The sequence below is a fragment of the Dendrobates tinctorius genome, unplaced genomic scaffold (assembly GCF_039654945.1).
Source record: "Dendrobates tinctorius isolate UK_male_01 unplaced genomic scaffold, ASM3965494v1 ptg000292l, whole genome shotgun sequence".
Taxonomy (NCBI): Eukaryota; Metazoa; Chordata; class Amphibia; order Anura; family Dendrobatidae; genus Dendrobates; species Dendrobates tinctorius.
In genome coordinates, this window is record NW_027361959.1 from 7719385 (window position 1) to 7745280 (window position 25896).

At 51.3% G+C, this 25896-nt stretch overlaps 1 protein-coding gene across 4 annotated transcripts in view; it reads left to right on the top strand.

Annotated features, from left to right (window-relative positions):
• The first annotated feature begins 4624 nt into the window (after positions 1 to 4624).
• NOLC1 (nucleolar and coiled-body phosphoprotein 1) overlaps positions 4625 to 25896 on the top strand; it is a 78646-nt gene continuing 57374 nt past the window's right edge. For 2 of the 4 annotated variants that reach the window (XM_073560078.1, XM_073560077.1), the window contains exons 1-2: positions 4625 to 4876; positions 20291 to 20346. In XM_073560078.1, coding sequence (XP_073416179.1) covers positions 4766 to 4876; positions 20291 to 20346 — 167 coding nt within the window. In that variant the 5' untranslated portion in view covers positions 4625 to 4765. The remainder of the gene's footprint in view (positions 4877 to 20290; positions 20347 to 25896) is intronic. The other 2 variants (XM_073560076.1, XM_073560075.1) reach the window with 2 other exon arrangements.

A 25896-nucleotide genomic window follows, 5' to 3' on the forward strand; every position in this document is an offset into this window, starting at 1 on the left:
TCAGTATACCTCCTCACTGCAGCATCTCCAGTAATGTCATTATTCCTGGGCCTCAGTATACCTCCTCACTGCAGTATCTCCTGTAATGTCATTATTCCTGGGCCTCAGTATACCTCTTCACTGCAGTATCTCCAGTAATGTTATTATTCCTGGGCCTCAGTATACCTCCTCACTGCAGTATCTCCAGTAATGTCATTATTCCCGGGCCTCAGTATACCTCCTCACTGCAGTGTCTCCAGTAATGTCATTATTCCCGGGCCTCAGTATACCTCCTCACTGCAGCATCTCCAGTAATGTCATTATTCCTGGGCCTCAGTATACCTCCTCACTGCAGTGTCTCCTGTAATGTCATTATTCCTGAGCCTCAGTATACCTCCTCACTGCAGTGTCTCCAGTAATGTCATTATTCCTGGGCCTCAGTATACCTCCTCACTGCAGCATCTCCAGTAATGTCATTATTCCTGGGCCTCAGTATACCTCCTCACTGCAGTGTCTCCTGTAAAGTCATTATTACCGGGCCTCAGTATACCTCCTCACTGCAGTGTCTCCAGTAATGTCATTATTCCTGGGCCTCAGTATACCTCCTCACTGCAGTGTCTCCAGTAATGTCATTATTCCTGGGCCTCAGTATACCTCCTCACTGCAGTGTCTCCTTTAATGTCATTATTCCTGGGCCTCAGTATACCTCCTCACTGCAGTGTCTCCAGTAATGTCATTATTCCTGGGCCTCAGTATACCTCCTCACTGCAGTATCTCCAGTAATGTCATTATTCCTGGGCCTCAGTATACCTCCTCACTGCAGCATCTCCAGTAATGTCATTATTCCTGGGCCTCAGTATACCTCCTCACTGCAGTGTCTCCTGTAAAGTCATTATTACCGGGCCTCAGTATACCTCCTCACTGCAGTATCTCCAGTAATGTCATTATTCCTGGGTCTCAGTACACCTCCTCACTGCAGTGTCTCCAGTAATGTCATTATTCCTGGGCCTCAGTATACCTCCTCACTGCAGCATCTCCAGTAATGTCATTATTCCTGGGCCTCAGTATACCTCCTCACTGCAGTATCTCCAGTAATGTCATTATTCCTGGGTCTCAGTATACCTCCTCACTGCAGTATCTCCAGTAATGTCATTATTCCTGGGCCTCAGTATACCTCCTCACTGCAGTATCTCCAGTAATGTCATTATTCCTGGGTCTCAGTATACCTCCTCACTGCAGTATCTCCAGTAATGTCATTATTCCTGGGCCTCAGTATACCTCCTCACTGCAGTATCTCCAGCAATGTCATTATTCCTGGGCCTCAGTATACCTTCTCACTGCAGTATCTCCAGTAATGTCATTATTCCTGGGTATCAGTATACCTCCTCACTGCAGTATCTCCAGTAATGTCATTATTCCCGGGCCTCAGTATACCTCCTCACTGCAGCATCTCCAGTAATGTCATTATTCCTGGGCCTCAGTATACCTCCTCACTGCAGTGTCTCCTGTAATGTCATTATTCCTGAGCCTCAGTATACCTCCTCACTGCAGTGTCTCCAGTAATGTCATTATTCCTGGGCCTTAGTATACCTCCTCACTGCAGCATCTCCAGTAATGTCATTATTCCTGGGCCTCAGTATACCTCCTCACTGCAGTGTCTCCTGTAAAGTCATTATTACCGGGCCTCAGTATACCTCCTCACTGCAGTGTCTCCAGTAATGTCATTATTCCTGGGCCTCAGTATACCTCCTCACTGCAGTGTCTCCAGTAATGTCATTATTCCTGGGCCTCAGTATACCTCCTCACTGCAGTGTCTCCTTTAATGTCATTATTCCTGGGCCTCAGTATACCTCCTCACTGCAGTGTCTCCAGTAATGTCATTATTCCTGGGCCTCAGTATACCTCCTCACTGCAGTATCTCCAGTAATGTCATTATTCCTGGGCCTCAGTATACCTCCTCACTGCAGCATCTCCAGTAATGTCATTATTCCTGGGCCTCAGTATACCTCCTCACTGCAGTATCTCCAGTAATGTCATTATTCCTGGGTCTCAGTATACCTCCTCACTGCAGTATCTCCAGTAATGTCATTATTCCTGGGCCTCAGTATACCTCCTCACTGCAGTATCTCCAGTAATGTCATTATTCCTGGGTCTCAGTATACCTCCTCACTGCAGTATCTCCAGTAATGTCATTATTCCTGGGCCTCAGTATACCTCCTCACTGCAGTATCTCCAGCAATGTCATTATTCCTGGGCCTCAGTATACCTTCTCACTGCAGTATCTCCAGTAATGTCATTATTCCTGGGTATCAGTATACCTCCTCACTGCAGTATCTCCAGTAATGTCATTATTCCCGGGCCTCAGTATACCTCCTCACTGCAGCATCTCCAGTAATGTCATTATTCCTGGGCCTCAGTATACCTCCTCACTGCAGTGTCTCCTGTAATGTCATTATTCCTGAGCCTCAGTATACCTCCTCACTGCAGTGTCTCCAGTAATGTCATTATTCCTGGGCCTCAGTATACCTCCTCACTGCAGCATCTCCAGTAATGTCATTATTCCTGGGCCTCAGTATACCTCCTCACTGCAGTGTCTCCTGTAAAGTCATTATTACCGGGCCTCAGTATACCTCCTCACTGCAGTGTCTCCAGTAATGTCATTATTCCTGGGCCTCAGTATACCTCCTCACTGCAGTGTCTCCAGTAATGTCATTATTCCTGGGCCTCAGTATACCTCCTCACTGCAGTGTCTCCTTTAATGTCATTATTCCTGGGCCTCAGTATACCTCCTCACTGCAGTGTCTCCAGTAATGTCATTATTCCTGGGCCTCAGTATACCTCCTCACTGCAGTATCTCCAGTAATGTCATTATTCCTGGGCCTCAGTATACCTCCTCACTGCAGCATCTCCAGTAATGTCATTATTCCTGGGCCTCAGTATACCTCCTCACTGCAGTGTCTCCTGTAAAGTCATTATTACCGGGCCTCAGTATACCTCCTCACTGCAGTATCTCCAGTAATGTCATTATTCCTGGGCCTCAGTATACCTCCTCACTGCAGTATCTCCAGTAATGTCATTATTCCTGGGTCTCAGTATACCTCCTCACTGCAGTATCTCCAGTAATGTCATTATTCCTGGGCCTCAGTATACCTCCTCACTGCAGTATCTCCAGCAATGTCATTATTCCTGGGCCTCAGTATACCTTCTCACTGCAGTATCTCCAGTAATGTCATTATTCCTGGGTCTCAGTATACCTCCTCACTGCAGTATCTCCAGTAATGTCATTATTCCTGGGCCTCAGTATACCTCCTCACTGCAGTATCTCCAGCAATGTCATTATTCCTGGGCCTCAGTATACCTCCTCACTGCAGTGTCTCCAGTAATGTCATTATTCCTGGGCCTCAGTATACCTCCTCACTGCAGTATCTCCAGTAATGTCATTATTCCTGGGTCTCAGTATACCTCCTCACTGCAGCATCTCCAGTAATGTCATTATTCCTGGGCCTCAGTATACCTCCTCACTGCAGTATCTCCAGTAATGTCATTATTCCTGGGTATCAGTATACCTCCTCACTGCAGCATCTCCAGTAATGTCATTATTCCTGGGCCTCAGTATACCTCCTCACTGCAGTATCTCCAGTAATGTCATTATTCCTGGGTCTCAGTATACCTCCTCACTGCAGCATCTCCAGTAATGTCATTATTCCTGGGCCTCAGTATACCTCCTCACTGCAGTGTCTCCAGTAATGTCATTATTCCGGGCCTCAGTATACCTCCTCACTGCAGTGTCTCCAGTAATGTCATTATCCCAGGCCTCAGTATACCTCCTCACTGCAGTATCTCCAGTAATGTCATTATTCCTGGGCCTCAGTATACCTCCTCACTGCAGTGTCTCCAGTAATGTCATTATCCCAGGCCTCAGTATACCTCCTCACTGCAGTATCTCCAGTAATGTCATTATTCCCGGGCCTCAGTATACCTCCTCACTGCAGTGTCTCCAGTAATGTCATTATCCCAGGCCTCAGTATACCTCCTCACTGCAGTATCTCCAGTAATGTCATTATTACCGGGCCTCAGTATACCTCCTCACTGCAGTATCTCCAGTAATGTCATTATTCCTGGGCCTCAGTATACCTCCTCACTGCAGTATCTCCAGTAATGTCATTATTCCTGGGCCTCAGTATACCTCCTCACTGCAGTATCTCCAGTAATGTCAGTATTCCTGGGCCTCAGTATACCTCCTCACTGCAGTGTCTCCAGTAATGTCATTATCCCAGGCCTCAGTATACCTCCTCACTGCAGTGTCTCCAGTAATGTCATTATCCCAGGCCTCAATATACCTCCTCACTGCAGCATCTCCATTCTAGCCCGCTCTGTAATGAGGTACCTATCCTGGAGTCTATGACAAGCTCCTATAATCTCCTCCATTCTGGTCCTGTCACTAATGAGCCGCATACATTGGAGTTGCTCCTGTAACGCCACTGCCGTCTCCTCAGCCCTGGACTCTGCCTGGAGAGGAGGCTCCGGGGAGATCTCTCTGCAGCCTCTGTCGCCGTCTCCTCCTCACCAGTGAGCCGCCTAGAATGGAGTTGCAGTAAGTTACAGGATCAACTCCAATCTAGATACACCAGTATGGAGAACGCCTCCTTTCTACACTCAGTTCTTCGTCTCTGTGTCCTGGCGCACTTTCCGGTGACGTCAATGTTTTGCGACAAGCAGCAAGTCGCGCCTTCCTGTCTCCACGTGATTGCTGTGGTGCAGCGTGTGCGAGGTCGGAGCTAGAGTCATGGCGGATCAGCGTGTGGTGCCCAGCGATCTATTCCCTCACGTGCTGCGGTTTTTGCGCGATAATCAGTTCACTAATGCAGCGAAAGAGTTCATGAAGGCGACTGGAGTGGTGAGTGCCGGGGGCCATGTAATGGGGGTCGCAGAGCGTGTGCAGCCCGGGGCTACCGGAGCTGCCTGTACAGGGGGGCTCAGCATTGCTGTCTGGCTGTAGTGGGGGGAGGCGAGCGTCGCTCTGTGGTTGGAGTGGGGTGGCTGAGCGTCGCTCTCTCTGGCTGGAGTTGGGGGGGGCTGAGCGTCGCGCTCTCTGGCTGGAGTGGGGGGGGGCTTAGCGTCTCTCTCTGGCTGTAGTGGGGGGGTGAGCGACGCTCAGCCCCCCCCCCACTGGAGGGCTGTGTTGCTCTCTCTGGCTGGAGTGGGGGGGGCTGAGCGTCGCTCTCTCTGGCTGGAGTGGGGGGGGGCTGAGCGTCGCTCTCTCTGGCTGGAGTGGGGGGGGGCTGAGCGTCGCTCTCTCTGGCTGGAGTGGGGGGGGGGCTGAGCGTCGCTCTCTCTGGCTGGAGTGGGGGGGGCTGAGCGTCGCTCTCTCTGGCTGGAGTGGGGGGGGGCTGAGCGTCGCTCTCTCTGGCTGGAGTGGGGGGGGCTGAGCGTCGCTCTCTGGCTGTAGTGGGGGGGGCTGAGCGTCGCTCTCTCTGGCTGGAGGGGGGGCTGAGCGTCGCGCTCTCTGGCTGGAGTGGGGGGGGCTTAGCGTCTCTCTCTGGCTGGAGTGGGGGGGGCTTAGCGTCTCTCTCTGGCTGGAGGGGGGGGCTGAGCGTCGCTCTCTCTGGCTGGAGTTGGGGTGGCTGAGCGTCGCTCTCTCTGGCTGGAGTGGGGGGGGGGGCTGAGCGTCGCTCTCTGGCTGGAGTGGGGGCTGAGCGTCGCTCTCTGGCTGGAGTGGGGGGGGGGGGCTGAGCGTCGCTCTCTGGCTGGAGTGGGGGGGGGCTGAGCGTCGCTCTCTGGCTGGAGTGGGGGGGGCTGAGCGTCGCTCTCTGGCTGTAGTGGGGGGGGCTGAGCGTCGCTCTCTCTGGCTGGAGGGGGGGCTGAGCGTCGCGCTCTCTGGCTGGAGTGGGGGGGGCTTAGCGTCTCTCTCTGGCTGGAGGGGGGGGCTGAGCGTCGCTCTCTCTGGCTGGAGTTGGGGTGGCTGAGCGTCGCTCTCTCTGGCTGGAGTTGGGGGGGGCTGAGCGTCGCTCTCTCTGGCTGGAGGGGGGGGGCTGAGCGTCGCTCTCTCTGGCTGGAGGGGGGGCTGAGCGTCGCGCTCTCTGGCTGGAGTGGGGGGGGCTTAGCGTCTCTCTCTGGCTGTAGTGGGGGGGTGAGCGACGCTCTCTGGCTGGAGTGGGGGGGGCTGAGCGTCGCTCTCTGGCTGGAGTGGGGGGGGCTGAGCGTCGCTCTCTGGCTGGAGTGGGGGGGGCTGAGCGTCGCTCTCTGGCTGGAGTGGGGGGGGGGGCTGAGCGTCGCTCTCTGGCTGGAGTGGGGGGGCTGAGCGTCGCGCTCTCTGGCTGGAGTGGGGGGGGCTTAGCGTCTCTCTCTGGCTGGAGGGGGGGGCTGAGCGTCGCTCTCTCTGGCTGGAGTTGGGGTGGCTGAGCGTCGCTCTCTCTGGCTGGAGTTGGGGGGGGCTGAGCGTCGCTCTCTCTGGCTGGAGGGGGGGGCTGAGCGTCGCTCTCTCTGGCTGGAGGGGGGGCTGAGCGTCGCGCTCTCTGGCTGGAGTGGGGGGGGCTTAGCGTCTCTCTCTGGCTGTAGTGGGGGGGTGAGCGACGCTCAGCCCCCCCCCCCCCCACTGGAGGGCTGTGTTGCTCTCTCTGGCTGGAGTGGGGGGGGCTGAGCGTCGCTCTCTCTGGCTGGAGTGGGGGGGGGGCTGAGCGTCGCTCTCTCTGGCTGGAGTGGGGGGGGGGGCTGAGCGTCGCTCTCTCTGGCTGGAGTGGGGGGGGGGGCTGAGCGTCGCTCTCTCTGGCTGGAGTGGGGGGGGGCTGAGCGTCGCTCTCTCTGGCTGGAGTGGGGGGGGGCTGAGCGTCGCTCTCTCTGGCTGGAGTGGGGGGGGGCTGAGCGTCGCTCTCTCTGGCTGTAGTGGGGGGGTGAGCGACGCTCTCTCTGGCTGGAGTGGGGGGGGGCTGAGCGTCGCTCTCTCTGGCTGGAGTGGGGGGGGGGCTGAGCGTCGCTCTCTCTGGCTGGAGTGGGGGGGGGCTGAGCGTCGCTCTCTCTGGCTGGAGTGGGGGGGGGCTGAGCGTCGCTCTCTCTGGCTGGAGTGGGGGGGGCTGAGCGTCGCTCTCTGGCTGGAGTGGGGGGGCTGAGCGTCGCTCTCTGGCTGGAGTGGGGGGGGCTGAGCGTCGCTCTCTAGCTGTAGTGGGGGGCTTAGCGTCTCTCTCTGGCTGTAGTGGGGGGGTGAGCGACGCTCAGCCCCCCCCCCACTGGAGGGCTGTGTTGCTCTCTCTGGCTGGAGTGGGGGGGGCTGAGCGTCGCTCTCTCTGGCTGGAGTGGGGGGGGCTGAGCGTCGCTCTCTCTGGCTGGAGTGGGGGGGCTGAGCGTCGCTCTCTCTGGCTGGAGTGGGGGGGGGGCTGAGCGTCGCTCTCTCTGGCTGGAGTGGGGGGGGGCTGAGCGTCGCTCTCTCTGGCTGGAGTGGGGGCGGGCTGAGCGTCGCTCTCTCTGGCTGGAGTGGGGGCGGGCTGAGCGTCGCTCTCTCTGGCTGGAGTGGGGGCGGGCTGAGCGTCGCTCTCTCTGGCTGGAGTGGGGGCGGGCTGAGCGTCGCTCTCTCTGGCTGGAGTGGGGGGGGCTGAGCGTCGCTCTCTGGCTGGAGTGGGGGGGGCTGAGCGTCGCTCTCTGGCTGGAGTGGGGGGGGCTGAGCGTCGCTCTCTGGCTGGAGTGGGGGGGGCTGAGCGTCGCTCTCTGGCTGGAGTGGGGGGGGCTGAGCGTCGCTCTCTGGCTGGAGTGGAGGGGGGGCTGAGCGTCGCTCTCTGGCTGGAGTGGAGGGGGGGCTGAGCGTCGCTCTCTGGCTGGAGTGGAGGGGGGGGCTGAGCGTCGCTCTCTAGCTGTAGTGGGGGGGGTGAGCAACGCTCAGCCCCCCCCCACTGGAGGGCTGTGTTGCTCTCTCTGGCTGGAGTGGGGGGGGGGGGCTGAGCGTCGCGCTCTCTGGCTGGAGTGGGGGGGGGGCTGAGCGTCGCTCTCTCTGGCTGGAGTGGGGGGGGGCTGAGCGTCGCTCTCTCTGGCTGGAGTGGGGGGGGCTGAGCGTCGCTCTCTCTGGCTGGAGTGGGGGGGGGCTGAGCGTCGCTCTCTCTGGCTGGAGTGGGGGGGGCTGAGCGTCGCTCTCTCTGGCTGGAGTGGGGGGGGGGCTGAGCGTCGCTCTCTCTGGCTGGAGTGGGGGGGGGCTGAGCGTCGCTCTCTCTGGCTGGAGTGGGGGGGGGCTGAGCGTCGCTCTCTCTGGCTGGAGTGGGGGGGGGCTGAGCGTCGCTCTCTCTGGCTGGAGTGGGGGGGGGGCTGAGCGTCGCTCTCTCTGGCTGGAGTGGGGGGGGGGCTGAGCGTCGCTCTCTCTGGCTGTAGTGGGGGGGTGAGCGACGCTCAGCCCCCCCCCCCACTGGAGGGCTGTGTTGCTCTCTCTGGCTGGAGTGGGGGCGGGCTGAGCGTCGCTCTCTCTGGCTGGAGTGGGGGCGGGCTGAGCGTCGCTCTCTCTGGCTGGAGTGGGGGGCGGGCTGAGCGTCGCTCTCTCTGGCTGGAGTGGGGGGCGGGCTGAGCGTCGCTCTCTCTGGCTGGAGTGGGGGGGGCTGAGCGTCGCTCTCTGGCTGGAGTGGGGGGGGCTGAGCGTCGCTCTCTGGCTGGAGTGGGGGGGGCTGAGCGTCGCTCTCTGGCTGGAGTGGGGGGGGCTGAGCGTCGCTCTCTGGCTGGAGTGGGGGGGGCTGAGCGTCTCTCTCTGGCTGGAGTGGGGGGGGCTGAGCGTCGCTCTCTGGCTGGAGTGGGGGGGGCTGAGCGTCGCTCTCTGGCTGGAGTGGGGGGGGCTGAGCGTCGCTCTCTGGCTGGAGTGGGGGGGGCTGAGCGTCGCTCTCTGGCTGTAGTGGGGGGGTGAGCGACGCTCAGCCCCCCCCCCCACTGGGGGGCTTAGCGTCTCTCTCTGGCTGTAGTGGGGGGGTGAGCGACGCTCAGCCCCCCCCCCACTGGAGGGCTGTGTTGCTCTCTCTGGCTGGAGTGGGGGGGGCTGAGCGTCGCTCTCTCTGGCTGGAGTGGGGGGGGGGGCTGAGCGTCGCTCTCTCTGGCTGGAGTGGGGGGGGGGGGCTGAGCGTCGCTCTCTCTGGCTGGAGTGGGGGGGGGGCTGAGCGTCGCTCTCTCTGGCTGGAGTGGGGGGGGGGCTGAGCGTCGCTCTCTCTGGCTGGAGTGGGGGGGGGCTGAGCGTCGCTCTCTCTGGCTGGAGTGGGGGGGGGCTGAGCGTCGTTCTCTCTGGCTGGAGTGGGGGGGGGCTGAGCGTCGTTCTCTCTGGCTGGAGTGGGGGGGGGCTGAGCGTCGTTCTCTCTGGCTGGAGTGGGGGGGGGGCTGAGCGTCGTTCTCTGGCTGGAGTGGGGGGGCTGAGCGTCGCTCTCTGACTGGAGTGGGGGAGGCTGAGCGTCACTCTCTCTGGCTGGAGTGGGGGGGTGAGCGACTCTCTCTGGCTGGAGTGGGGGGGCTGAGCGTCTCTCTCTGGCTGGAGTGGGGGGGCTGAGCGACTCTCTCTGGCTGGAGTGGGGGGGCTGAGCGACTCTCTCTGGCTGGAGTGGGGGGGCTGAGCGTCTCTCTCTGGCTGGAGTGGGGGGGCTGAGCGTCTCTCTCTGGCTGGAGTGGGGGGGCTGAGCGTCGCTCTCTGACTGGAGTGGGGGAGGCTGAGCGTCGCTCAAGGGCTCAGCTCTGTATTAGCCAGTGCTTATCATCTGTCAACTAACATGGATGAGTGCTGTCTATACAGTGTCAGTGATGAGGTGCTACTGTGTGTGTGAGATTGTGCTCAGCATGGTCCGGAGTCACAGCGCTGCACACAGGAGTATTTACCCGTCCGAGCGACTGAAGTCACTGGACTCCATTACTCCTTTGCTCTGATATTTGCCTAGCTCGGACGTTATGTCGTACTATAAATCCAGCAATATTTCCTGTCCACGCAATAACGCGGCCATTTCCAGACTAGCATTCTATAAGCTAATTCAGATGTCACACTTTGGCATGTGACTTCTATTTGTGTTTACGAATAGAACTTGTAGCTTTTGTAGTCTGTTGGGATATTCACAAGTCAGTGAGCCCCATAACATATGTTATGGCGCCTATAGAGTGGGAAAAATGTCTGCTGCTCATGGTCCTGATTGGCTACTATAGTCTGGTGACAGCCGTCACGTCATGCTGGTGTAAAGCTGTGGTCAGTAAATTAGGTGTTGTTTTGGGCTTAGTTCACACTGTATTCTGTTGAAGCCATCTCAGGCATATATTTGCTATTGATTCACATTGTAAAAAATGTACCGCCCAGTTTCCTTTTTTCCTCTAGAACGCTTCTATATACAATATACGAAGGGTTTTTTCCACCGAAATTTGGCACATTTTTATCTGTTTGATAGTGAGAAAATGAGGTTATATAACCTGCATTTTGTTACGAAACTCTACACTTTTCTTGTCACTTCCCACTTTGCAAAATATGGATTAACCCCTTAACCCCCAAGGGTGGTTTGCACATTCATGACCGGGCCAATTTTTACAATTCTGTATTAGTGGTAAAAATTCATTCATATAACTTGCGTTTTTATTTGTGAAAAAAATGGAAATTTGGTGAAAATTTTGAACATTTTTCAATTTTCCAACTTTGAATTTTTATGCCCTTAAATCACAGAGATATGGCACACAAAAAACTTAAGTAACATTTCACATATGTTTACTTTACATCAGCACAATTTTGGAACCATAAATTTTTTTTTTGTTAGGCAGTTACAAGGGTTAAAAGTTGACCAGCGATTTCTCATTTTTGCAACACCATTTTATTTTTACGGACCACATCACATTTGAAGTCACTTTGAGGGGTCTATATGATAGAAAATACCCAAAAGTGACACCATTCTAAAAACTGCACCCCTCAAGGTGCTCAAAACCACATTCAAGAAGTTTATTAACCCTTCAAGTGCTTCACAGGAATGTTTAAAAAAATGAACATTTAACTTTTTTTCACAAAAAAATAACTTCAGGTCCAATTTTTTTATTTTACCAAGGGTAACAGGAGAAATTGGACTGCAAAAGTTATTGTGCAATTTGTCCTGAGTACGCTGATACCTGATATGTGGGGGGGGGACCACTGTTTTGGCGCATGACAGAGCTCAGAAGGGAAGGAGCGCCGTTTGACTTTTTAAAGGGAAAATTGGCTGGAATTCAGATCGGATGCCATGTCACGCTTGGAGAGCCCCTGATTTACCTAAACAGTGGAAACCCCCCACAAGTGACCCCATTTTGGAAACTAGACCCCCCCCCCCCCCCCCCCCCCCCAGGAACTTATATAAATATGTGATGAGCTCTTTGAAACCCCCAAGGGCTTCACAGAAGTTTATAATGCCCGGGCGTGAAAATAAAAAAAATCTTATTTTTTCCACAAATATGATCTTTTCACCCCCAATTTTTATTTTCCCAAGGGTAACAGGACCCTAAAAGTTATTGTGCAATTTGTCCTGAGTTCGCTGATACCCCATATGTGGGTGTAAACGACTATTTGGGCGCATGGCAGAGTTTGCAAGGAAAGCAGTGCCATTTGACTTTTTTGGCTGGAATTGAGATCGGACACCATGTCACGTTTGGAAAGCCCCTGATGTTCTAAAACAGTGGAACCCCCCCCACAAATTACACCATTTTGGAAACTAGACCCCCAAGGAACTTATCTAGATGTGTGGTGAGCACTTTGAACGCCCAAGGGCTTCACAGAAGTTTATAATGCCCGGTCATGAAAATAAAAAATCATATTTTTTCCACAAACATGATCTTTTAGTCCCCAATTTTTTTATTTTCCTAAGGGTAACAGGAGAAATTGGACCCCAAAAGTTGTTGTCCAATTTGTCCTGAGTATGCTGCTACCCCATATGTGGGAGAAAACTACTGTATGGGCACACGTCGGGGCTCGGAAGGGAAGTAGTGACGTTTTGGAATGCAGACTTTGATGGAATGGCCTGCGGGTGTCATGTTGCTTTTGGAAAGCCCATCCTGTACCTAAACAGTGGAAACCCCCCACAAGTGACCCCATTTTGGAAACTATACTCCCTAAGGAACTTATCTAGATGTGTGGTGAGCACTTTGAACCCCCCAGTGCTTCACTGAAGTTTATTACACCCGGGCGTGAAAATAAAAAAATCATATTTTTTCCACAAGCATGATTTTTAGTCCCCAATTTTATTTTCCCAAGGGTAACAGGAGAAATTGTACCCCAAAAGTTGTTTTGCAATTTGTCCTGAGTAGGCTGATACCCCATATGTGGGAGTAAAACACTGTTTGGGCGCATGGCAGAGCTTGGAAGGGAAGGAGCACGATTTGACTTTTTCAGCGCAGAATTGGCTGGAATTGAGATCAGACGCCATGTTGCATTTGTAGAGCACCTGATGTGCCCAAACAGTGGAAACCCCCAATTCTAACTCCAACCCTAACCCCAACACACCCCTAACCCTAATGGGAAAATGGAAATACTTTTTTTTATTTTATTATTTTTCCCTAACTAAGGGGGTGATAACGGGGGTTTGATTTACTATTTATAGCGGGTTTTTATATTTGGCAGCTGTCAAACGCTAAAAGACACTTTTTATTGTAAAAATAGTTTTTGCATCACCACAGTTTGAGAGCTATAATTTTTCCATGTTTTGACCCACCGAGTCATGTGAGGTCTTTTTTTTTGCGGGACGAGTTGTCGTACCATTTTCGGGCACGTGATATTTTTTGATCGCTTTTTATTCAGATTTTTGGGACGCAGAATGAGCAAAAACCAGCATTTCAAAAATGTCTTTGGGGGGGGGGGGGGTGCGTTTACACCGTTTCGTGTGCGGTAAAATTGATAAGGCGGTTTTATTCTTCGGGTCAGTACGATTACAGCGATACCTCATTTATGTCTTTTTTTATGTTTTGGCGCTTTTATGCAATGAAAACAATTTTATATAAAAAATAATTATTTTTGCATCGCTTTATTGTGCGAGTTATAACTTTTTTATTTTTCTGCTGATGATGCTGTGTGGCAGCTTGTTTTTTTTTCGGGACAAGATGACGTTTTCAGCGGTACCATGGTTCTTTATATCCGTCTTTTTGATCGCGCATTATTGCACTTTTTGTTCAGCGGTATGATGATAAAGAATTATTTTATTTTTTGCTTTGTTTTTTATTTTTTAAGGGGTTCGTTAAAGGGGTTAACTAATGGGACAGTTTTATAGGGCGGGTCGTTATGGACGCAGCGATACCAAATATGTGTACTTTTATTGTTTTTTTTTTTGTTTTTTTTATTTCCAAGAAATGAATTTATCAGGGAATATTTTTTCCTTTTTTTTAAACTTTATTATACTGTCCCAGGGGGGACATCACTGTCATGTGACAGATCGCTGATCTGACACATCACAGATCGCTGTGACAGATCAGCGATCTGACACAGGCATTGAAGCAGACTTTCTCATGCCTGCGCTCAGAAGGTCCCCGCCGCCTTATTGGATCCGGGGACCTGCAGGGAAGGAGGCCCCTCCCTGCCGATGCTTCCCTAAACCCCCAGTACACTGCGATCGTGTTTGATCGCAGTGTGTCAGGGGTTAACATGTCGCGGGCGGTTCGTGAACGCCCTTGACACATAGTGCCGGGTGTCACCTGTGATAATCAGCTATGACGTACTATCCCGTCCTTGGGAATTAAGTCCCAGGGCACATGGACGGGATAGTACGTCATATGACAGAAAGGGGTTAAAGACTGAAGGTTATAGATAAATTGTCGGCCATTATGATCTCACTTGTTGCATCTTTACTGACAGCTAAATTTAAGAAGTATTTGGTACCTGATCTGTCAAACAGTAATTAAAAGGTACATAAAGGGAAGATCTCGATAAGTTTTTTTTTCTTTTATTGTTCTTGTTAAAGGGACTCTATCAGCAGGATTTTGCCACCTAATCTGAGAGGCACATAATTAGAGGCCTGCTCCCTCCTCTGACGCTGGCCGGATCGCTGTATTCGGCCAGCTTCAGTTCCCCTGTGGTTCTTCCATGCTGCAAGAGAGAAATCTCCTTTCTCCTACGCCTCATTGGGGGACACAGAGACAGTGGGTGTTATGCTGCTGGCCACTCGGAGGACACGAAGTAAACACAGAAAGAAGTTAACTCCTCCCCTGCAGTATACACCCTCTCGCTGGCTGGGAATTCCCCAGTTCTTGCTTAGTGTCTGCAGGAGGCACTTGGGTCTGGTTTCAGACCCCACCGTTTTTATTTTATTTTTGAATTTTCTGTAAATTTTTATTTTTTAGTTAACGGAGTGAAGGGGGCGACGGTTCCTTTCTAAGGCCCGCTCTCCCCCGAACCAACAACAGGCAAGCACGTGGAGTATACCTCCCCGTACACTTTCCTGCGACGATTGGGGCTGATTCTTCTGGCGATGGTTCCTTTACGGTCCCGGTACCCCACACGGATACGAGGGCGAGCGCATGGAACGCACGGAGAATAATTCACCAGCACTTTCGGATGCGCTGAATCAGCCCCATAGGCCTCAGAATCCGAGATGGGATGAAACCTGCAGGCTCCTAGACAGCACAGACGGCGCGAGCACCGGATTGGAGGTATCGGGCCGGGTCTTGGTCCCTGGGAGAAGCGCTGACCGTGTCTCAGCGGCGGCATACCGACGCCCCGTCGCGGCTCCCCCCTTCGCCCGGCGCTCGCCGCGGGTAGGCCCAAAAATTTAGTACCCGGCTTTTCGGCCTACCAGGTCTTAATTTACATAGCGCCGCCGACCACGTCTTTGTTGCCTCTCGCTCTGTACGAGACGCACCCTGCTAGTCTCGGGTGCCATGTCCTTAACCCCTTCTCTGCTCCTCGGGCTCTGGGACGGCTGCGGGGGGTGCGCGCACGGATGGACAACACCTGATGACGCTACAGGGCCACCGATATTCCTCCCAGGGACACAGCATTTGGACCACGGGTAAGGCCTGTTTCACACATCAGTTTTAGTGTTCAGTCAAAATCCGCTAAAATGGCGGATAGCGGATCCGTTCCTGAACTGACCACAATGTTTGTGACCGGACCGTTATTTTAACGGATCCGTGAAAGGAAGAATTTTAAAGGAACCTCTGCCTGGGGAGAGAGAGAGAGATTTTCCAGCCGCCAGAACAGAGTTTAGGGTTAAATTTCCGGCTGAGTGAAGTCTTTCAGCCATGTGCAGTGAGGAGTGCGGATCCTTCCGCCCGAAAAAACGTTACATGCTCCGTTCGGGCATGTCGGCGAACGTCAAAATTTTGGCGGATCTGCAAAAAAACGGATCCAACGGATGGCCATCCGTCAAGATCCGCCGGTAATGCAACTCAATGTGGAAAAAAACGGATCCGCCAAAAAAATGGCGTATCCGTTATTTTTTTTTTTTGCATAACGGCGGATTTTGACTGATGGACAAAAACTGATGTGTGAAACAGGCCTAAACTGCATCTGCCTCAGAGCAAAGCTTAACCCCTTCGCTGCACATTCCCTGCAGCCCAGGCTCTGCTTGTTACCCTTTCACGGGCACTATGTCTCAGTCTAAGAAAGCAAAAGGGGGCTAATAAGCGCACTGCGTTCTTTACCTCTGGAACTTCTTGCAAGACTGCCTTGCCCAGTACCCAGACTAATCAGCTATGCACGGATTGCGACCCGGCTTGTGCTAAAACGCCATCCGCCGCCGCTGTAAGGTGCTCCCTGCATTTAGTTCCTCTGTGTGGGCTGCGTCCTTGTCACGGTCTGTGTAGTCACTGACCAAGGCTATAGACTCCTCCGGGAATCCTCTTTAAGTCACAACGCATCTTTACCGCCCGAGGAGGGCTTTTTCGACGGCCGGGAACCGTCTGCCTGCAGGCACCGTGCTCGTTCAAGGGATCCTCAGGTCTCTAGAAAGCAGACCAATGACACGTCCCCTAGTCACGCTCGCGATTCAGCATCTGCGAGTTCTGGCTCTCCCTCTCCTAATGTTCGCAGAGAACATGTCTCTGAATTCGAGTCTGACACATCAGTCCCTCAGAATTCCCCAAATGTCCATGAATCGCTTGATTCTCTGACAGTCAACAAGTTTCTGACGTTGGACAAGGAGAATATTCCCGCTTCTGAACACGTTATCTCCTTTAAGAGGACTAAACGTGAACGCAGGGTATTTGCCAGCCATCCGGAGTTGAAGGACATTGTCTAGAAACGTAGGAACCGACCACATAAGCGGTTCACAGGGCAAAAGCCTATTGAGGCTGAATACCGCTTTACTCCATATCTGCTGAAGAATTGGTTACAGTCCCCCACGGTGGATTCTCCTGTATTGTGCCTTGCTCCTAAAACGCTTCGATCCGTTTCTGAGGGCTCTTCAGTCAGAAACCCCTCCAATCGTCAAATTGGCTCCCTCGCCAGTTCAGTTTTTGGAGTTTCAGGTGCCGCATTTTTCCCATCTTTCGCGGCGACTTGAGTGGCTAAGGCATGGCCACTTGGGCAGAAGTCTTAATTACTGCCTTCGAATCAGATAATTCACGCAGGGGATTTTGCAGTAGACGCCTCTTTAGATGCCGCTAATTGCGCTGCTAAGGCAGACGCTAATGCACTATCGATCAGTAGAGCCCTATGGCTACGCAACTGGCGGGCAGATTCCACCTCCAAGAGATTAAAGGCTTCTCTGCTGTATCAAACTGGTCTCCTGTTTGGACAAGAACCTTGACCAGCTCATTTCTGACACTTCTGTGGGGTAAGAGTAGGTTTCTTCCCCAACAAGGGGCTGCCCGGCCGTTTTCGGAATCAACAGCCGACTAGTTTTTCGACCTTTTTTCGACCTTTTTTCGCAACAGCTCCAGCTGGTCCTCCACAACCTTCTCTTCTGGATCAGGTCGGTTCCCAGATCTGTCACAGACCTAACCGGTCTTGGAAACCCAGGCCAACAGCATCTGGATCTAAGGAAGCGGTTCCCATAGATCCTCCACTCAGTGACTTGTGGTATCCAGCCGACACCGACAAAGTAGGCGGCCGTCTGCTGTCATTGAGAATGATTCAGCGGTTTTTATTCAAACCTTTCTTTGTGGTTCCAAAGAAGGAAGGAATGATGCGGTCCATACTGGACCTCAGGCTGTTAAATCAGTTTGTCAAAGTACGGCGATTCCGAATGGAATTCCTCCGGTCGGTGTCGCTTCCATGCAAAAGGGGAGAGCCCCTATCATCCAGCAGTTCCTGCATTTTGCAATTCGAGAAGAACACTTCTAGTTTGTTGCCGCCCCCAGGGTCTATACCAAGGCCATGGCGGCTGTCATGGCCATTCTCCACGCTCGGGGAGTGGTGGTACTGCTGTATCTGGACGACCTGCTAATCGAGGGTCCATCCCTTCCAGCCTGCGAGAAATCCGTGGATATCACAGTAAATACACTTTCTCACCTGGTTCTGAAGATAAACTTCGAAAAGTCTTCCCCAACACCGGTCCAGCAGATTTCCCTTTTGGGAATGGTCTTGGACACCTCCCGTGGGTTGGTCATTCTCCCTCAAGAGAAGGCCCGAGCTTTGCAACAGGCAGCGCGGACTCTTTCCCGTCTGGTCTCTCATTCTATTCGTTTCAGCATGAGAGTTCTCGGTAAGGTGGTGGCAGCAATGGAAGCTGTACCATTCGCACAATTCCATCTCCGCCCTTTGCAACAAGCCTTGCTGTTGACTTGGGACAAGAACCCGTCTTCCCTGGACCGTCGGTGCCTTCTGTCCCTGCGGATCAGACAAGCCCTCAAGTGGTGGACACTGAAATCCTCCCTGAGGCAAGTGAGGTCTTTTCTCCCAGTACAATGGTTGGTGGAGACCACCAACGCAAGTCTTCTGGGGTGTGGTGTTTCGTCACCACACGGCACAGGGTCGTTGGTCAATTCGGGAGTCGCGTCTCCCCATAAATGTTTTGGAGATACGAGCAATCAAAATAGCCCTACTGAGTTTCCACCATCTCCTCGCAGGTCTCCCCATCAGGATCCAATCCAACAACGCCACAGCTGTAGCATATATCAACCATCAGGGGGGTACTCGGAGCAGGATGGCCATGCACGAAGTGAGTCACATCCTCTATTGGGCATAGACCAACCGTTCGCCCATCTCAGCGATCCTCATCCCGGACATAGAGAATTGGGCGGCAGACTTTCTCAGTCGCCAAGCCCTTGCCTCGGGAGAGTGGTCTCTTCATCCGGAAGGTTTTTAGCAGATTTGCCATCGTTGGGGCACTACGGATGTGGATCTTATGGCCTCAAGGCTAAACAACAAAATTCCTCGATTCTTTGCCCGATCGTGTGATCCAGGCGCCATCGGAGCTGTCGCCCTAGTTCTGCCGTGGCACCAGTTCCGGCTCCCGTACATCTTTCCCCCTCTCCCCTTGCTCCCGAGGGTCATCAAGAAGATCAGAGCAGAGGAAGTATCAGTGATCCTAATCGCGCCAGATTGGCCAGGTATGGTACGCAGAACTTGTACAACTAGTCGCCAACGTCCCTTGGCGACTTCCAGATCGCATGGATCTACTCTCTCAGGGTCCGATTTTGACGGCGTGGTCATTGAATCCTGGATTCTAGCACAGGCTTGGTTTTTCTCATGACGTGATTTCCACCATGATTACTGCTAGGAAGTTCGTGTCCATGCGCATTTATCACCGCACCTGGAAAACCTTCTTTTCGTGGTGCAAGGATCATGGTCGATCCCCTCTAGTGTTTTCCATTCCTGCAATATTGGAATTCCTTCAGTCAGGATTAAAGTAAGGCCTCGCGCTTACTTTGCTCAAGGGCCAAATTTCTGCCTTGTCAGTGCTATTCCAACACAAAATTGTCACCAAACTTCAGGTCAAAACGTTCATTCAGGGAGTTTCTCATGTAGCGCCTCCCTATAAAGGGCCATTCGAATCATGGGACCTTAACTTGGTTCTCGGGGCCTTACAGGAGGCTCCTTTCGAACTGTTGCAGGACGTATCACTACCTATTCTCTCTTGGAAAGTGGTGTTTTTAGTGGCAAGTATGTCAATCACACGAGTTTCGGAATTGGGGGCCCTGTCCTGCCGTCAACAGTTCCTGAATTTTCATCAGCACAAGGCAGTTCTCAGGACGTCCCCGTCCTTCCTGCCCAAAGTCGTATCCTCTTTCCATCTCTATGAGGAAATTGTTTTGCCCTCGTTTTGTCCTGCATCGGTCCATCGCATTGAGAAGGCCCTCCACACCCTGGTTAGGGCTCTGAGATGGTACATCTCGCGGACAGCTCCCTTCCGCAAGTCAGATGCCCTGTTCATACTTCCAGAGGGGTATGGGAAAGGTCTAGCCACTTCAAAAACCACGCTAGCCAGGTGGATTTGCTTGGCTATTCAGGAATCCTACCGTGTCTGGGACACACCTGTCCCAACAAGGATTAAGGTGCATTCTGTCCGCTCAGTGGGCGCCTCTTGGGCCATTCAACTCCAGGCGTCGGCAGAACAGGTCTTCAATGCTGCGACTTAGTCCAGCCTACATACCTTTACAAAACATTACCAAATTCATTCTCAGGCCTGTCCGCAAGGCTGCGACTTGGTCCAGCCTGCATACCTTTACAAACATTGCCTAATTTCATTCTCAGGCCTCTGCGGATGCAGCTCTTGGCAGACGCATCCTGCAATCGGCAGTACCACAGTATTGAGTCAGTGGTACATGGGGTATTGGCAATTTTATGTTCCCCACGCAGGGACTGCTTTATGACGTCCCACTGTCTGTGTCCCCCAATGAGGCGTAGGAGAAATATGGATTTTTGTGTACTCACCGTAAAATCCTTTTCTCTGAGCCAATCATTGGGGGGCACAGCACCCACCCTGTTTGGCCTATTGGCTCACTGTAGCATTATTAGGTTTTGACAGAGTTATGATTGTCATTCGTTTAATGCTCCTACTGCTTTTCAACCGATCTGGGGAATTCCCAGCCAGCGAGAGGGTGTATACTGCAGGAGAGGAGTTAACTTTTTTTGTGCTTACTTAGTGCCCTCCTAGTAGCAAGCAGCATAATACCCACTGTCTGTGTCCCCTAATGATTGGCTCGGAGAAAAGGATTTTACGGTGAGTACACAAAAATCCCTATTTTGCTATCAGCCTGTTAGGCCTATCAGTTTGCAGCATAACCATACCCCTGGCTTGTAGTGCCAGTCTTCAGGAGCACACTACTCTTAACAACCAGGAATTCGGGAGGCAGAAAAGCTGTGTGCTCCTGAGCATATAGCATGAGAAAACCCTTTTAATTATATGTTTAAGTATTTGTTTGCACAGAAACCTCAGCAGTCTCCTGTGTGTAACAAATGTCAATGTCTCTAATTTAACTTTTTTTTTTCCCCCTATGACAGAAGGATCAGGACGCTAGCCCGGCTTCACTTCTAGATATCTTCAGTGACTGGATTAAGTAAGTTACTTAGTCTCTTTTCCACAACCTACTTGTATAAAAACTAAAGTAAAAGTTGTAAAATGACTGTGTATGTGCTAGTTTGACTTTTCCAGCCACCAGGAAATAAAATCTTCTATATTGATAAATAGAAGATAACCTGAGAAGTGACATTTTATCCTCATACAAATGTCTAAACAGAGCAACACAATTTGTTTAAAGCAAACCTATCACTAGGTTTAGCTGATACGAGATATGGTCAACACCTTTCAGTGCTGATATACAGTATTCTAAAATGCTGTATATCAACCCGACTTGTAAGGGGAGAGAAAGAACTTTTCTTATACTCGCAGGGGCGGTCGGGTCCTAGTCTGGCGCCTCCCATCTTCTTACAATCACCGTCCACCACCTTGCTTCATGTTGATGGCGTGTTCCTTCATCATTCACATAACCTCCTTGGCATCGCGCTTCTGCACAGGCGTACTTCTCTTCCCTGTTGAGGGCAGAATAAAGTGTGCATGTCTGTTTGACCTTTCCTGGCGCCTGCGAACTGCAGTACTTTTCTTTGACCTAGTCAGGGCCAAGAAATACGCCTGCTCAAGAGCGCGATCACGAGGAGGCTGTGGATGACTAAGGGACGTGATATCAAAACGAAGCAAGAAGATGGGAGGCACAGGACCAGTGACACACCTCGACCTGGATCGCCCCACAGGTGAGTATAATAGAAGGTCTTTTTCTTCTCTTGCAGGTTGGGTTGGGGGCAGATATACAGAATTATAGAATGCTGTGCATCAGGGCTGAAAGGTGGTGGCCGTATCTCATATCAGCTAAACCTAGTGATAGGTTCGCTTTAAAGAAAAGACTCAATAGTCTAAAATATTTTTAAGGCTTATTCCCACAGTAACTCTCGCCCCTGTGGCCTGTTAGGGTACAAGGATGTGTCAACTTTACCTTCTGCTCATGACTTCTTCTAGACAGTGGATAGGTTGTCTTGGATTAGAGATATATGGCTGCTTTCTGCCAAAATCACTGCATATTCTGCTTTATTGAATTGAATGAGGCAGAGCTGCTACTTTAATTATTATTTATTTATATAGTGCCATTAATTCCATGGTGCCGTTCATGAGAAGGGGGGTTACATACAAAGTTATAGATATCGTTTACAGTAAACAAATTTACAATGACAGACTGGTACAGAGGGGAGAAGACCTTGTCCTTGGTGACTTACATTCTACTAATGTAATAGATAATGGGGAAGAGACAGAAGGTAGGGGGTGCAGCAGCTCGGGTGGTGGTGAGGTGGCAGAATGGCTATAGCAGGCTGTAAGCTTTCCTGAAGAGATGGGTTTTCAGGTTCCGTCTGAAGGATCCGAGGGTGGTGGATAATCGGACGTGTTGAGGCGTGGCATTCCAGAGGATGGGGGATATTCAGGAGAAATCTTGGAGGCGGTTGTGCAAGGAACAAATAAGTGTGGAGGAGAGAAGGAGATCTTTGGAGGATCGAAGACGTGAGGGAAGATATTGGGAGATAAGTTCAGAGATATAGGGAGGGGAAAGGTTGTGGATGGCTTTTTAGGTCAGTGTTAGTAGTTTGAACTGGATTTGTTGGGGAATTGGGAGCCAGTGGAGGGATTTGCAGAGGGGAGGAGAGAGGTGGATTAGATGGGCAGCAGAGTTGAGGACAGACTGGAGTGGTGCAAGAGAGTTGGAGAGGAGGCCACAGAGGAGAGTGTTGCAGTAATCGAGGCGGGAGATGATGAGGGCATGCAGAAGAGTTTTAGTAGAATGAGGGCTAAGGAAGGGACCAATTCTGGAAATATTTTTGAGTTAGAGGCGACAGGAGGTGGCAAGAGATTGGACGTGTGGTTTGAAGGACAGGGAAGAGTCGAGACTTACTCCGAGGCAGCCGATTTCAAGTGCGGGAGAGAGCATGATACCGTTTACCATAATAGATCAGGTAGGGAAGATACGTGAGAAGGAGGAAAGATGTTGAGTTTGGTTTTGTCTACATTGAGTTTTAGGAAGCGAGAGGTGAAAAAGGAGGGTATGGCTGATAGACACTCCTGGATTCTGGACAGCAGAGAGGTGACATCTGGGCCAGAGAGGTAGATCTGAGTGTCATCCGCATATGAGTTGTCCTAGGCCAAGGGTATGGATAGAAAAAAGTAGGGGTCCCAGGACAGAGCCTTGAGGGACTTCAACAGAGAGAGGGTGGGATGAGGAGGTAGTGTGGGAGTGGGAAACGCTAAATGTGTGGTTGGAAAGGTAAGAGGCGATCCTGGACAGGGCAAGGTCTTGATGCCAAGGAAAGAAAGAAAAAATCTGTAGCAGTAGACCGTGGTCTACTGTGTCGAAGGCAGAAGACAGGTCGAGAAGGAGGATGGAGAACTGTCTGTTAGCTTTGGCTGTGAGAAAGTCATTAGTAATTTTGGTCAGGGCAGTTTCGGTGGAGTGGTGGGGGCGGAAGCCAGATTGGAGGTTGTCAAGGAGAGAGTTAGATGAGAGGTGGGAGGAAAGTTGAGCATGGACATGCTGCTTAAGGAGTTTGGAAGCAAACGGGAGCAGTGATATGGGGCGATATATGGGCATAGCAGTTGGGTCAAGGTTTGTTTTTTTTTTTGAGGAAAGGTGTGATGTTGGCATGTTTGAAGGCATAGGGGAAGGTACCAGAAGATAGCGATAGGTTGAAGAGATGGGTTAGGGCTGGAATGAGCGTGTTAGTGAGGTTGGGGAGCAGGTGGGAAGGGATGGGGTCAAGTGCACGGGTGGTGATATGTGATTTGGAGAGGATGTGATTTGAGGAGGATATGAGTTGGCTCTCCTTCAGTGATGTTGGAGAGAGAGGTGTTTAGGGAAGGGCAGAGGTCTGGTATGTGGGGTGGTGGAACAGTAAAGGTTTGCCTTGTTTGGTCAATCTTATTTTTGAAGTAGGTGGCAAAGTCCTCAGCAGAGATGGGGGTAGTTGGAGGGGGCATTGGTGGGCGGAGGAGAGTTGAATTTGCTGAACAGTTGTTTTGGATTGTAGGATAGTGAAGATACAAGATTTGTGAAATAGGTCTGTTTAGCAGAGGTGAGGGCTAATTTAAAGGCAAGTGTAGCTTGTTTGAAAGCAGTGAAGTCGTCTGGCAGGTGTGTTTTCTTCCAACGCCGCTCCGTGACCCTGGATGATTTTTGAAGTTTTTTGGTGAGATTGTTGTGCCAGGGTTGCCTATTGATTTGTTGCACTTTGCCATGCGTGAGGGGTGACGGAGTCTATGGCTGATGTGAGGGTGGCGTTATAGAAAGCGGTGGCACTGCACGTGTCATGGACTGAGGATATGGAGGACAGAGGTGGAAGAGAGTCTGACAATCTATGGATGTTTGGTGCTGTATGCGGAAAAAGGCAATCCTGAACAACAATATTAAGGCTTTGTTCACAATAGCAGATTACATAGCATCATTATTGCCGACCAGTGACTGATAAATCCATCATGTATGACCGCTACTTCCCACATCATAACTACAGTATAGCCATCACTGCTTAGAGTTCCCACAAGGTAAATATCATTTATAAAAATAAACATAAACAGACTATAGTGATGTCTGGTAACACAAATAAAAATATCAGTTCTTGAAACCACAACCTAAGAGTGGTATGAGTGGTGGTATCAGGGCTGTGGAGTTGGAGGCAGTGTAAAATGTACCAACTGACTGCTAAAATATATAAAACGTGTACAATAGCACAATGCATGGTGTGATGTAAATTTTTTCATATGAATTTGGGAAAGTTATGAAATGTCCTATAATGTCTGCTCTGTTCCTGATCTAAGGATCTCGGCTTTTAGCGGAGATAATCTGTGCTGCACTTTATGTACATGCTCAGTAGGGGGGCAGTGCTGCTGAGTCAGTCAGGGAATTTGTGGAGTCAGAGGTTTGGCTTACCAACTCCACAGCCCTGGGTGTTATCCCCACTGACATAAATCGACCAGCTCCCTCTATAATGGTCCTCTTTCCCCCCCCCCCCAAAAAAAAAAAAAAAATCTGGAATCACCCTCTGTCACCAGGCTGCCAAACTCCCAGAATGGTCACGAAGAACAGCTCACAGAAAATAAAAATTCTCTTTATTCCCACAAAAATTCAGTGCACTTAAAAATGTTTAAAAAGAAGCTTATTGGGAGGGTCTTCATGTGGTGCTGTGCTTAGCGATTCATAATGCGGACTGCTGAGTGGTCACTGGTCACTCACTGACCTGCCCCCTAGTTTACATAATGAATATTTTATATATTTGTATTTAAAAAAAATCCCCATCTGCAAGCAGGTGCTGGCTCTTCACTGAGTAGTCTTTTTGATGGTATCCATAGATTCCTGAAAAAAAATCAGTCTGCGCAGTAGCAACTAACGAATCGCCTCACGCTTAAAGGAAAGTATGGAGCTATACAGCCTTTGTTTGACTCTGTGTAAGGCCAGGATCAGACATGCGAGGAATGCGGCCAAGTCTCACATGTTAATACCCGGCACTGCCGCCGGCACTCGGGAGCGGAGTGTGCGGCCGTATTCCTGGCATGTGTGATCCCGGCCTTAGAGAGATTCTCCCCATAAGATCAATGCTTCTGAGGGGTGATATTTCTGTATAGTGTCTTGTGAAAGTATTCACACATCACCCCCTGGGCATTTTTTGTGTTTTTCTATCCCACAACCTGGAATTTCACTTTTTTGAGGGTTTGCATCACTTCATGTAAAGAACATGTCTACAACTGTGAACATTTGGTTTTCTTATTGTGAAGCGAATGGGTAAAACAAAATAATTGTAAACCATTAGTGAAACAGCTGCCTGTGGATGGATACCTGGCCTTGGTATTTCCCTTGTCATATCTGTAAACTCGTAAAGAGCTGGATATTGACTTAAAGGGTCACTTAATATGGTGGTAATGGTGGTTTCCGAAAGGTGCCACCCGTTGGCTGGGTCCTTCCCTGGAGGAAGATCTGGCTAGTCCCGTGTTTGAGACTCTTAAATGAGGCTCCACGGACTTTATTTGCATATTCGTAATAACCTGACCAAGCAAGACAAGACAGTACAGGAGGAAGAGGTAAAGAGCGTTACTTAATCTGCCTGTATTACCCTGCCTGTGTCATTTTTAATATCTATAATCACTGACAATCTCTTTGAACCCACTGTATCCCATAAAGTCCAGATTACTTCAAAACACTCAGTAGTGGTGTTTATTAAAGCTGTGAGATATTCCATACTTAAGGCTAGTTTCACACTAGCGTTTATTCGACGCAGTGCACGTCGCCGCTAAGCCCCGCCCCCTGCCGGCTCCCTGCCCGCCCCATCCGGTCATTGCCGCCTACTATCGCACATGGACGCTTGCGATCTGCGCACCCTATCTTTAGCATAGGGTGCACAGATCGTGCGCTAGTAGGATTTTGGTGCGCGCTGCACACTTTTGAAGGTGCGCGCTGAACGCAGCATGTTGCATTTCAGCGCGCACGGCGCACCTTCAAAAGTGCGCAGCGCACGATCTGCGCACCCTATGCTAAAGATAGGGTGCGCAGATCGCAAGCGTCCATGTGCGATAGTAGGCGGCGATG